Source organism: Eschrichtius robustus, chromosome 10 (assembly GCF_028021215.1).
Source record: "Eschrichtius robustus isolate mEscRob2 chromosome 10, mEscRob2.pri, whole genome shotgun sequence".
Taxonomy (NCBI): domain Eukaryota; kingdom Metazoa; phylum Chordata; class Mammalia; order Artiodactyla; family Eschrichtiidae; genus Eschrichtius; species Eschrichtius robustus.
In genome coordinates this window covers 108,383,629-108,396,742 of record NC_090833.1, presented here as the reverse complement: position 1 = coordinate 108,396,742, position 13,114 = coordinate 108,383,629, and the positions used below count along the sequence as shown (strand labels likewise).

Below are 13,114 nucleotides of genomic sequence, written 5' to 3'. Positions count from 1 at the left end.
CTTCTCTAACACAAGGTCTTCCTGTGCCTTTGTTTCAAATACACCCACTCCCCTCTAGGTCTCTGCAGCCTACTTTTTTCAGAATCAAATAACCCTTAGCTAAGCCTGTCCATCAACAGTCACACTGTTGACCATTTTCTCCTTCTTGGAACTTTCTCCTCTCGGTTTCCATTACATTACATCCTCCTTCTCCCCTGGTGTCCCCAACCGCTCCTCTTGGCTCTGTTACAGGCTCATTTTCTTCTTCCCTCATTGCTTCCTCTAAAAGTAGAGATTTCCCAACATGGGGGAAGGTCATTAGAGAAGTAGCAACCGGCCATCTCCTGACAAACCCTTCTAGGGCCTCTCCAAAGTCAACAGGAGTCAACAGGACACAGCTGGAGTCCTTGGCGTGGCACTCACGGCCTCCTGGTCCTGTGGCTCCCTGCATTTCTCTGCCAACCCTCAGTCTCCAGGCAAGCAAATCTCTCTTCCCATCACCGGTGCACACACCCAGTGACAGTGCCCAGCTTTCACCAACATGCTTCCTGCTCCTCCTGTCTCTTGGATGACCCCATCCAAACCTTGCTCACCCTCTACTCCTCCCTGAAGCCTTCCCGACTTGCCCCAACTTGAAAGGCTCTTTCTTTCTGGGGATTCCTACGCAATCCACTGTATACACCACTCCCTGGTTCCTTCGCATCATCCCCCTTGCTTACTTGGTTCTCTTCTTAAGTGTGTATGCTTCGTGTCCCCCGGAGGGCGTCCCTGCTCCCCTTTAGACTAGCCGCTTCCTCCCCCAAAGTGGGTACTGATACATGTTTGCCGACTGAAAGGTGTGCGGCAACATCCCAGAATAACCGCTATTTAACCTGGGTTCAGTTGGATGTGAAGGCTTCCCATCTGCACCTTAAAGGAGTGTCTGCAGGTCTCCAGCTAGACGTTTAGGACGCTGCCGGGTAAGGGTCTGGGGCTCAGAGGATTAAATCCGGTATCACCAGCCTGTCCCGTGTATCACATCCTTGAGACTAGGTGGGACTGTTCAAGGAATGGGAGTCCACGGCTGAGACCACAGACTCTTCCAGAGGAGGAGCAGCAAAGGAGGAGAGATGGGAAAAGGACCAATAACACCCAGACTCTCTCCTTGGGACCTCTCGTGCGTCAGAGCAAGATGGGCCTCCGGGACCACCCAGCAGGGGAACGAGGCCCAGAGAGGGAAACACTGACCAGAGCCTCACGCGGGGCCAGGACTAGAGCCTCTGTCCTTGACTCTCAAGTCAGTCATCTTTGCAGGGAACCAGGCCGCTTCTGGAGGGGTGACACATGTCTGGGAGGGGATCTCACGACAGGACCCCTCTCACTGGAGATGTGGGAGCAATTCAATAGGTGGCCGTCAATGGCTCAGACAAGCCAGCGGGCAGCTCCAAGGTGGGCCCATCACCAGGGGCTGGTGGCAGCTGTGTGCTCCTCAGGTGCGAGAGGGGCTGGACCCGGAGCTGGGGCCTGCTTGCATCAAAAGATGCGGCTGCCTGGGAGGCCCGGCTGCCAGCCAGTGGGCGGGTGGGCGAGAGGCGCCTCGGGGTGGAAACAGCTTGGCTGGCAGAGCGGGCCCTGGCGCCTGGCCACGGGTGGCAGCGCGCATTAGCAGACCTGTTTTCTTGTTTAAGTACCGTCCCCACCAACCTCCACAAAACATAACATCACCATGTTTTGCTTTGAGCGGGGATAGTGAATCTTTGCCAGCAGATGTACTTCTCAGATTGGTGCGGCCCTCGGAGGACAGTCTGAAGCCAGCTTCCCCCCGGGGAAGGGCCATCCTGGAAGGGGCCGCCTGCTCTTCTGGGCACTTTGTTTTTTTCCACGTGTGTAAAAAAAAATCCTGATTCTTCACACTCCACAGATGCCCCCAAGGCCAAATACTGACTGACTGCCCTGGCTTTTCCCTCTCAGGTAGAGGGGGTGGCTTTTCCTGGCCCCCGGGGAGGATGAGGGGAGACCCTGCAGGGAGGTGGGCTGGGAATCAACCCTGCCTTCCCCGCAGCTCTGTGGCCCGGGCCCTGGGAGGTTATGGAAGATCGTAGAAGGTTTCCCGAAACTGGGGGAAAACCACACAAGAGCTGCCCTGAAGGCCTCAGCGGACAGGAATCGGGCCCCAGGTGGTGGTGAGGCTGCAGCCTGAGGGAAAAGGCGTGAGAGGGGCAGGACTTGGGTTTCTTGCTCAGAGCCCACAGCCTCCCAGTCAGCAGGCCAGGAAGACGCTGGGACCCGACGACCTGCTTCAGCCGGCCCTCCTCACAGACCTCCTCCAAATACCTGTTCACACCAGCTCTTTCCTCCGCCGCTTAGAGGAGTGGCATCGCCTCACTGAGTTTCCGAAGGGCGGGCCGTGTGTTCCCGACTCCCTTCCTGGGAGCTGGGTGTCTCCTCCATTTCAGGGGATTTTGGCCCTGCCTGGCTTTCCCCCAGTCTGTTTCCCCCCAAAGAGCTCTTCTGGAATGTTGGTGGAGCCAAACCACCGTGAGAATGTGCAGCGTCTACCATCACCATCAAGGTCCAGAGCAGCGTGGGCCCCAAGCCTGTGGCGAGATGTGGCCTCAGACCTTTCCAGAGGCTTCTGGTAATGACCTGCCCCGGGACCGCTGACTGGGCACAGGACACTGCGCAGGTGCGGTAGCTGAGAGCAGGAACCCGGTGGGTGAGGCTCCTGTCTGCTGCTAAGGCAAGTCCCTGGGGCTGATGAGAACTTGCTTGCCTCGTCCCAGATAGATCAAGACGTGGTGAGGCCACCGGGAAGCCCAGACAGAGGGACCAGAGGCCGGAGGGAAGGAAGAGGGGTGTATGCGTTAGCAAGCACACTGGCCTGGAAGTCAGCAGCCCTGGGCCGGTCCCCCTGACGAGCTGTGAATCTTAAGCAAGTCCCTTCTCTCGTCCACGGGCCCAGCAACGTAATTTGCGGGGCCCGGTGCAAAATAAAACTGCTGGGCTCCCTTGTTAAAAAATTATTAATAATCTCCAGACAGCGACAGCAGAGCACTGGACCTCGTGTGGCGCCCTGGGCCCCTGGGGGACTGCACAGGTGACACACCCACGAGGCTGGTCCTACCTGCTTGGGCCTCAGTTTCCGCAACTATACAACATGGAGGCTGTGGTCCATCAGAGGTTTACCCGTGGAGCCGTCCCTTCACAGGGACCCTCAAACCCTGCTGTGCAAAGGAAGCGGCTTCGCCAACACCAGCTGACGGCACAGTGGAAAGCCCTGCGGATGACCCCGGAAGCCCTTTGCCGTTTCCACATTCAGGAAGTGGAAGAGGCGCTAGGAGCACAAGCGCCTGCCCCAGTGCTATTTGAAGGATTATCGTAAAGCAGGTGAGGGAGCATCAAACCCCCGAAGTTCCCTGTCCCGCGGTAGGACTCCAAAGCCTGCCTTCTCCCTTAGCCTGAGAACGACCATGAAGACCGGGGGTGCACTCTCCCGGGCCTCAAGTAAACCAGGCCCAGGGATGAGCAGCAGGGACCAAGTCTGGTTCTTGTTTCCATCCCAAGAACTGGCTGCAAGGACCACTGCGGTGATGCCCACCGGCCTGGGGAAGAGCTCGGGCCTGCACCGCTGATCTCCCCCTGCTGCTCTGCGCCCAGGAGGTCAGGGGACGGTCAGCCAGGGTTCAGAGGTCAGGAAGGGCTGGGCCTGGGCTGAGGAACCCAGACAGGGCAGGTCTCTCCTGGGGAAAGGGTGGAAGTTCCCGGAGGAGAATCCTGGGCCTGGAGCTGGGCAGAAGGCTAGGTGAGGGCCGCAGCAGCCTCTGAGACGGGTCCTCCGGAGGGGGTGACACCGGTAGAAGGTTGGGCGGGTAACATAGTTCTGTGCTGACAGGTTAACGGGATCAGATACTTCTCTGGATTTACAACGGCTTTTCGGGAGAGAGCAATGGCCGGTGAGCACACTGCATCCTGCCTCTTATCTCCCTTGCCGCTGGACTTCAGGGCTCCAGCCTGTCCTCCCAATACCTTTCTCCGGAGGAGACGAAAGAGAAGCCCACACACTTCTTACCGGGGGCGTCCTCCCGTCCTCGCCCGCCCGCAGAGAGAGGTGCCCACCGCGCCCGGGCAGGGTGAGGGGTCCCGCAGGGGCTCGCCTCGGAGCTCCCGCGCGCGGGCGGTCTTACCTTTCATGGTCCCCGCTCCGGGGCCTCGGGAGGGCTCCGCCGGAGGCGGCTCGGCGGCCGTGCGACCCGGGCTGAAGCCGGCGGGTCCCGGGAGGGCACGGATCGATCGCTGCCCTAGGCGAAGCCGGCGGGAGTGGGGCCCGGTGCCGGAGTCACGCCGGAGCCCCGGCTGCGGAGGCGGTGCGCCGAGAGGAGGGTCCGCGGGGTCTCAGGCTGGGGGCGCCGCGCCCCGCCGCCCATGCCGCCGTCAAGCTTCCCGTGGAGGCCGGCGAGGCGAGGGCTGCGGCCGCCCCCGGCCCCGCGCGCCCGCCCTCCCTCCTCGTCACTCCTTGGGCCCCGGCCCAGATCAACTTCCTCGCTCTTTTCAAAAGTGCCGCGGCCGGGCCTCTTTGTGCCGCCGCGGGCCCCAGCGCCCCGCCCGGCCCCCCCGGAGTCCCCTCGCGCGGGGAAGGCCCCGAGCCCCGCCCGCAGACCGCCCCCGGGCGCCGCGGCGCTGGGGATTGGGGGCGCAAGGAAGGCTCTTCCAGAGCAATCGTTCGCGCGGTGGGGGCCGCCTGGTGGCTGGGGGGGGCTCTCGATTTTCGCCCTGGACCTTTTCCTCACCCATCTGCGGGCTAGAGGGACTGGAAAAGTTAGGATCCCCGGGTCCCGGGCCCAGCCCCTCCCGTCCTCCGGATTGCCTGGGACTGTCCCCGTTTCAGCACTGAAAGTCGCACATCCCTCGGTCCGGGGCAGACCCAGACGGTTGGTCAGGCCGGCCGGCTCTGCCACTCTGGGTGAGTGACTTTGGGCGGCCACTCCATGTCTCCAAGCCTCGGTTTTCTGCAAGAGAAAACTGGGCCCTGAGCGCTCCCAACTTCTGTGACTTTGTTCCTGCAGAGGCCTCTGGTATAAACAGTGACATCTGAGGGAAACGGGCCTCAGGCAAAGGAGTGGTGACTCTCTCGTCCAAGGCCCTCCTCCGGGAGCCTCACATGACATGTTCACTGGTGGGACACTTAGTGAGAACCAGCCATGGGCTAGGTCCTGCCCCAAACTCTGGGAGTGTGGGGAACATTCCACACTGTCCCGGACTCCCTGAGGTTGCATCCTGTGAGGAAAGAGAACAATTTAACAAGTAATGGTGCTGAGGCATGATGGCCATGGTGGCAGGATGGGGCAGGGGGAGACGGACCACACAGTGGGGACCACCTGGCCTGGCCTCTTTCCATTGCTACATCAGCCCCTTTCCCACATCTCCACACCTCCATGCCCGCCCCCATTTGGCCCTTAGAGTAAAGTAGGTGAGGCCAAAGGGGCAGAGAAACTTTCTCCTAAGCCTGGGAGCTGAGAAGGGGCCAAGGACAGCCACCCCCGGCCCCCGCCCCATTCACAAATCCCAGCCAGTCAGAGGGGGGAATGCTCAGCTCTCTCTAATCTCCTCCCCTTCCCAATGGCAAGTTTCAGTTCACGAAGTGCATTCTTTCTGTGATCTCAGCAGAACCTCACCATGACCTTGAGAGAGGGAGCCAGGAACCTACTGCCCATTTTACAGGTGAAGAGACTGAGGTTCGGAGAGGATTTTGCCTACCCGGTAGTAGTCACGAGGCACTCCTGGGGCTTTGAATCTGGATTCCAAGTCTGCCACATGAGCCTCAGTCTCCCAGACTGTGGCATGGATCAGGAGAGCTGTTTTGTAAACACCAGGGAGATAGCCCCCCGCAAAGCATCCTTTAGGCGGTTTACCTATGTATTAATTAATTTAATCGTCTTAGCAGCCCTATGAGATAAGCACCATTATAGTCCTAATTTTTCAGAAGATAGATATTGCGCTTAGTGTCACGTAGCTAGTAAGTGGAGATCTTGGGATTTGAACCCAGGGAGGCTGAATCCAGTGCCTTTGTCCTTAGCCTCGGTGCACCACCCTGCCTCTCACAGAAGCTGCTCAAATATTTGTCAAAGAGAGAACAGCCAAATGACCCTTGGTTTTCTCCATGCTTTCTTTAGTTGACTAGATCCAAGATGTCTGGTGAGAAAAAGGTCCTAACCTTGTATGTGGGAGGATCCTCTCCCACCACCTCGCCCCCTTGGGATTGGAGGATGTATGTATGTGTTGCTATGATAATGCAGATGCATCAGCAGAGAAATGAAATATACTGGTCTCTGGCTGTAGATGGACCCTGGGTGAGCAGAGCTGGACCCAGCCCTGAAGAGGTTCAGAGGATGAACTCCTGCTCCAAAAGGACTGTGGGATCAAGATCAAGATCACAGATCACAGATGAAGAAGAGAGGAGACCGGATTGCCTAGAAATTACACCAGCCTTTGGGTGAGAGTTTTCAGCTGTAATTTCAGGCAATTTCTATCAACAGCCAGAGGGGTGAACCCCTCAGTCAACTGAGATGACTCCCCCTGAGAGACCAGATTATGGAACTGTTAGGATGGGGCTCAGCTGGGACTCGAGTGCAGAGGCATGGACAGCACCAGACAGGGTAGGCAGGGTGGGATGGGCTACGGAGGGTTGCTTAATATTGTTTTTAACTTGAGTTTGGGTGGGGAAGGTGTGGGGACAGTTGATTGTGGCACATACGCCATACTTATGTTGAAAGTCGAAGGAAATCGCTAAAGAGCAGTGGTCATTTAGAGGAAAAAAATGTGGAATCACTAGTGGTGGAAACTTCATGTATTAATGAAGGTACAAAGTCCCAACTCAGTCCTTTTTTTAAATTGAAGTATTGCTGATTTATAATATTGTGTTAGTTTCAGGTGTACAGCAAAGTGATTCAGTTACATATATATATGTGTGTGTGTGTATTAATATATATATTTCAGATTATTTTCCATTATAGGTTATTACAAGAGATTGGATATAGTTCCCTGAGCTATACAGTAAATCCTTGTTGCTTACCTATTTTATGTATAGTAGTGTGTATCTGTTAATCCCATACTCCTAATTTATCCCGCCCCCCTTTCCCCTTTGGTAACCATAAGTTTGTTTTCTATGTCTGTGAGTCTGTTTCTGTTTTGTCTATAGATTCATTTGTCTTATTTTTTAGATTCCACATGTAAGTGATATCATATAATATTTGTCTTGCTCTGTCTGATTTACTTCACTAAGTATAATATTCTCTAGGTTCATCCATGTTGCCGCACGTGGCAGTACTTCATTCTTTTTTATGGCTGAATAATATGACATATATGTATGACATCTTCTTAAGCCAGTTGTCTGTTGATGGGCACTTGGGTTGTTCCACTTCAGTTCTTGAGCACTGTTGTGATTTACTCAGAACAAAGTCTCCCAGGGAGCTCCCCAGACTTTCCTTTCTATTCTCTACTTCAGGCAGAAAACCCCCCAAAAGCTCTCTTTCTCCTAAAACTCAATTCCTCCACCAATGCCCTTGATCCCTTCCCTCCCCCCCACCCCACCCATGCTCCTCTCCAGCATTAGGACCTTGCTTCCACTTTTCCTTCTTAGAATGTGGCTTCCCCCCTCAATGCTCACTGAAATTGCTCCCTTCCTCCTAGTTGCCAAATATAATAGCCTTTTCAAAATCTGTATCCTCTTCAACCATTTTGTAGCTTTAACACCGTATTAGTCAGGGATCTCCAGAGAAATAGAACCAAGAGCCAGCAGGCTGGAGACCCAGGAAAGAGTTAATGTTGCAGCTCAAGTCCAAAGGCAGTCTGCTGGCAGAATTCCCCCTTTCGTGGGAAAAGTCAGACTATTTCCCCTTGAGGTCTTCAACTGATTAGAGAAGGCCCACCACACAATGGAGGGTGTTCTGCTTGACTCAAGTCTACTAATTAAAATGATGTCATCTAAAATACATTTTCACATCTAGAAGCATCTAGAATAATGACTGACCAAATATCTGGGTACCATAGCCTAGCCAAGTTGGCACATAAAATTAACCATCACAAACCATTGGCAGCTCCTTCCTGAATCTCTCTTTTCCCCTAGTTTATCTTATCCTACTTACTTCCGGTTCTCCTTCTGAACTTCTTTGACTTCTTTTTTTACTAATGGCCTTTCCTATTTGGTATATTTTCTGAATGTAGACATTCCTTACCCTTATATTAGTTAGTTGACGTGAGTAAAATACACTGCTGTGGCAACAACGCACTCTCTTAATAAGACGAAAGTTTATTTCTCACATGACAATCCAGTGTGGGTTGGGCAGTTCTCTTCCAGATGGTGACTCAGGGACCCAGGGACCTTCCATCTTGTATTACCACTGTCTTCAACAAATGGCTTTAAGGTTGCTGCAAAACAGAAGAGAGAATGTAGGATCATGCATAGGAGAATTGTAAGGGCTGGGTTGGTATACAGCACTTCTACCCATATTCCATTGGCCAGAGCCCCTCATAGTGAGAGGGCTTGAAAATAGACTTTGCTGTGTGCCCTGGATAGAGGGAGAAGCACAGATCAGGGAGCACGGGCATTCTCCGTTCAGGCCACCTTCATGGTCACCAAATGCCTGTTTGCTCCTTTCCTCTTGCACATAAAACATGTTCATTCCTCCCCAGGAAGGCAACTCAAAGTACGCCCACCACTGAGCTCTAAGTTCAGGCTCTCCCTGTGAGTCCGTCTTTTCCTTCAGGTCTGGGAGTGGCTCCAGTCCCAACGGAGGAGCCTGGATCAGATAATCACAATAAAAACACACATTCAGCAAGCGGGAAGAGATATGGGAACATATGTATATGTATAACTGATTCACTTTGTTATAAAGCAGAAACTAACACACCATTGTAAAGCAATTATACTCCAATAAAGATGTTTAAAAAACAAACAAACAAACAAAAACCACACATTCAGAAAAGGGAAGAATGGAAGACGCAGAGTAGCTACAGGTCTGTGGAAATTTCGAGACCCCACAGGTGCTCTAAAGGCCCCTAATCCTGGGGTGGGGGAAGTTCTTTGCTTAGGCCCTCATTCAACTCTGGAGGAAATCTCTTGTCCATTATGTTCTGGGCTATGCCCTCTAGAAGGTTCTTCCTGCTTACCACCCTCCTGGGACACATCTGAAGTGGATGCTGCGGGGGGCAGGTGGTGAGCCTTTCCTGAGAGCTGCTTAATTCTCACAGCCCATTACCTCCTGGAGCAAGGTTGTTTTTCATCTCCAACTGTCCAGATGACAGGTAAAGGTCTAGGCATGTGAGGTTTTGTTCGTTTCCCAAGAAAGTCCCTCAAAATTTTAGCAAAGTCTCATCTATTTGCTTCGAGTCGGTGTCGTGGGCCAGTGACCACACCCGGAGTTTTTTTCCTAGAAATAGTTCTCATACTGGCTTTATTTCTTTGTTTCCCCTCCCCTGTGCCCCTCTCTGTTTCCCAAAGGGCAGTTAGCTACTTTGCTGCTACAAGACTTGACTGGGAAAGTCATCCTTAATCTGGCCTTTTCACCAAGTCTTTTACCAAGGTCTTAATGGGTCTTTGCTGCTAGAAAGCTTTCCAATCTTATTTTCTGCCATTTGGGATCTAGAAGCAGTCGGTGTTTTCCTCTTTCAGGCTCAAATTTTCTGCTCTCGCCATTCCCTCTTATTTCTCTTTGCAAACCATCCACTTCTCCAGAGCTCATCTCTGCCTTGTACTGCTTTGCCAAGTAGCAGAGAACATACACTATCACTTTGTTTCTTTTCTAACCAGTGCCCCCTGGACATGCCTACTTAGTAAGCATGTGGTCTGCTATCCCAGATAACATAGGCACAGTTTACCCAATGTTTTGCCACTGCATAATAAGGAATTTCATCTTTTCAGCTTCTGGTACCAGGCTCCTCACATCGGGCTACCCAATGCTAAGTTAGCACTACATATGGATGTTTCTATTACAATGGCATCCCGTTTTAAGATAGCGATTTCCATAGCAGTGAGAGCAAGGAACACTGGCTCTAACAAATAACTGCAAGATTTTAATGACAGTACAGTAATAGTTTATTTCTCATTCGTATCACAATCCATTGCAGGTCGGGTAGTTCTCTTAACAAATGTTGACTTAGGGATGCAGGCTTCTTCCATCCTGTGACGCTGCCACCTTTCAGTAAGCGGCCTCCGAGGTTGCTGCAGAAGGGGAAGAGAGACTGGAGGGTTGTGGGTTGAGACCATCATGGGACAGGACTTGACGAGGCATACAGTCACTACGGGCCACATTCCATTGGCTAGAACTCAGTCACATGGTCCCAACCAAAGGCAAGGGGGCTGGGAAATATCCCTTAGCTGGCTTACTGCAAGGAAAGGAGGAAACGTGGATACTGGTGAGTGCTACCATTCATTTACCATCCTCTCCCCAACCCAGACCTTTCAAAGTTTTTTGCCCTTTCTTCTTCAATAGCATGGATTCCAACTCCGTGCAGTGTTACTGCCTTGTTAATGCCAATGTTTCACCCAAATCATGAATCCTTTGGAAGCTAAAGAGTAAAATATTTTTTGGAAGGCTGCTATACTCACCACGATACCACCAATACTGCACAGGAGTACAATATGTTTGAAAGGACGAGAGGGCCAGTCCAGGGTAATTCATAGCAGTACTCCAGCGACGTTGGTCATAAAGGAAAATCTAAGTCCCATTTTCCTATTGGCTTCAATTTAAAATAAGAAATAGAATTCCCGGGGGGGGGGGGATCTATCAACATTCTCAACTGAAGACTTATTCAGAGAAAAATTAAGTTGGCCTCTTTTTGCCCCGTTCTCTGAACTATGTGATCCTTTCATGATTTTTAAGTTTCCTATATTTTATTCCTTCCTCCCAGAAATTTCCCTAAGATTCATCCTGTGTTTGGGATTCTTGCCTCACTTTACACTTACCAATTCTGGCATTTTTTAAAAATTATTTTTAAATTTTTTGGCTGCGTTGGGTCTTCGTTGCTGCGTGTGGGCTTTCTCTAGCTGCGGTGAGCAGGGGCTCCTCTTTGTTGCAGTGTGCAGGCTTCTCATTGAGGTGGCTTCTCTTGTTGCGGAGCACGGGCTCTAGGCGCGAAGGCTTCAGTACTTGCAGCACACAGGCTCAGTAGTTGTGGCTCGTGGGCCCTAGAGCGCAGTCTCAGTAGTTGCGGAGCACAGGCTTTGTTGCTCTACAGCATGTGGGATCTTCCCGGACCAGGGCTCGAACCCGTGTCCCCCGCATTGGCAGGCGGATTCTTAACCACTGTACCACCAGGGAAGTCCCAATTCTGGCATTTTTGAGCATACAGCGGCCAAGAGGTGCCTTGCAATACCACTCTTTACCAGTGGGAGATGCCATATAATATGAACTCTTCTAGCCTGAGAAATCCTTAAAGGGGGCTTCATATCATCAAATTAATACCTTATTTTATGAATTCTGTAAGGGTGAAGTTCTGAGAAAAGCAGTTTAATTACAAAGGATGCTTCAGAGCTTGTACAAATCTTCTAGATTAATATGATAAAGTCTTAGCAAAGACAGACTACTTAGATTATTCATCTGAACCAATTATAAGTTCAGGAAGAAAGTGGCTGACTTCACTTGGAGCTGGATGTAGATGAAAACAGAAGGATCCCTGATGGTCTGTAAGAAGGAGTAGCCTCTTTTAGCCGGACCATCCACTGGACAGTGGAAAGGGATCCCTGCAGGAATCCACAATTTAGACTACTGCAAATAGGACTGGAAAAATCCCTGTCTCCAGCTGGCCAGGAACCTTACACACTAAAATGGGAAGATCAGAGCTGCAGGGGCATGACTGCTTTTGAGGAGGATATTCTCCAAATTTGGTCCATAAGAATTTCTTTATAGCAGAGGTTGGGCTTTTTTTTTTTTTTTTTTTTTTTTTAACATTCATCGGCTTTTATCTATCTATTTATTTATTTTTAAATTAATTAATTTATCTTTGGCTGAGTTAGGTCTATGTTGCTGCGTGCGGGCTTCCTCTAGTTGTGGCGAGTGTGGGCTACTCTTCGTTGAGGCACATGGGCTTCTCACTGCGGTGGCTTCTCTTGATGCAGAGCACGGGCTCTAGGTGCGCGGGCTTCAGTAGTTGTGGCTCGTGGGCTCTAGAGCACAGGTTCAGTAGTTGTGGCGCACGGGCTTTGTTGCTCCGTGGCATGTGGCATCTTTCCGGACCAGGGCTCAAACCCGTGTCTGCTACATTGGCAGGCGGATTCCTAACCACTGCGTCACCAGGGAAACCCCAAGAGGCTGGGTTTTTGGGGTAAAAAGGGTCCTAATGGACATTTCCAGCTATACTCTGGATACAGACCTAGAAGATTATTTATTTGTTTCTCATTCAAAACTGGAAGAACAAAATTTAGAACAATCTTGACAGATGCCTACAAGTGCACGTATGAAAGAAAATTCAAGAGAAATAAATTTAAACCCTACATTTAGATTCACCCTCAGTTGCACTAGCAATGAATGAAGCTTAGTAATTCAGAGAAAAATATCTAGGTGATGGGAATTCCCTGGCGGTCCAGTGGTTAGGACTCGGCGGTTTCACTGCCGTGGCCCAGCGTTCAATCCTTGGTTGGAGAACTAAGATCCCACAAGCTGCACAGTGCGGCCAAAATAAAGAAATAAATAAATGAAAAAATCTAGGTGATATTTGGCAATGCATGGTTTTCATTTATTTCTTAAACAAATATATTTTGAATACACAGCCAAGGACCGTGCTAGTATCAGGGATATGTTCCCTATCCTCATGGATGTTACAGTTTTGATACAAATCAAAAATAGGGTGAGGACTTCCCTGGTGGCTCAGTGGTTAAGAATCCGCCTGCCAATGCAGGGGACATGGGTTCGATCCCTGGTCCGGGAAGATCCCACATGCCACAGAGCAACTAAGCCCATGCACCACAACTACTGAGCCTGTGCTCTAGAGCCCGCGAGCCACAACTACTGAGCCCGCGAGCCACAACTACTGAGCCCGCATGCCACAACTACTGAAGCCTGCATGCCTAGAGCCCGTGCTCCGCAATAAGAGAAGCCACCACGATGAGAAGCCTGGGCACCACAACGAAGAGTAGCCCCCGCTCGCCACAACTAGAGAAAGC

At 51.6% G+C, this 13,114-nt stretch overlaps 2 protein-coding genes across 4 annotated transcripts in view; one reads left to right on the top strand and one right to left on the bottom strand.

Moving 5' to 3' along the window:
- SCARA3 (scavenger receptor class A member 3) overlaps positions 1-4,583 on the bottom strand; it is a 39,570-nt gene extending 34,987 nt beyond the window's left edge. For all 3 annotated transcript variants that reach the window (XM_068553925.1, XM_068553923.1, XM_068553926.1), the window contains exon 1: positions 4,143-4,583. Coding sequence is in view for 1 of the 3 variants with exons in the window: in XM_068553926.1 (XP_068410027.1) it covers positions 4,143-4,149 (7 nt within the window). In the remaining 2 variants the exon portion in view is untranslated. The remainder of the gene's footprint in view (positions 1-4,142) is intronic.
- Positions 4,584-6,300: 1,717 nt separating this feature from the next.
- Positions 6,301-13,114, top strand: part of CLU (clusterin) — a 29,589-nt gene continuing 22,775 nt past the window's right edge. Inside the window, exon 1 of the mRNA XM_068553928.1 lies at positions 6,301-6,448. The gene's annotated coding sequence lies outside the window, so the exon portion shown is untranslated. The remainder of the gene's footprint in view (positions 6,449-13,114) is intronic.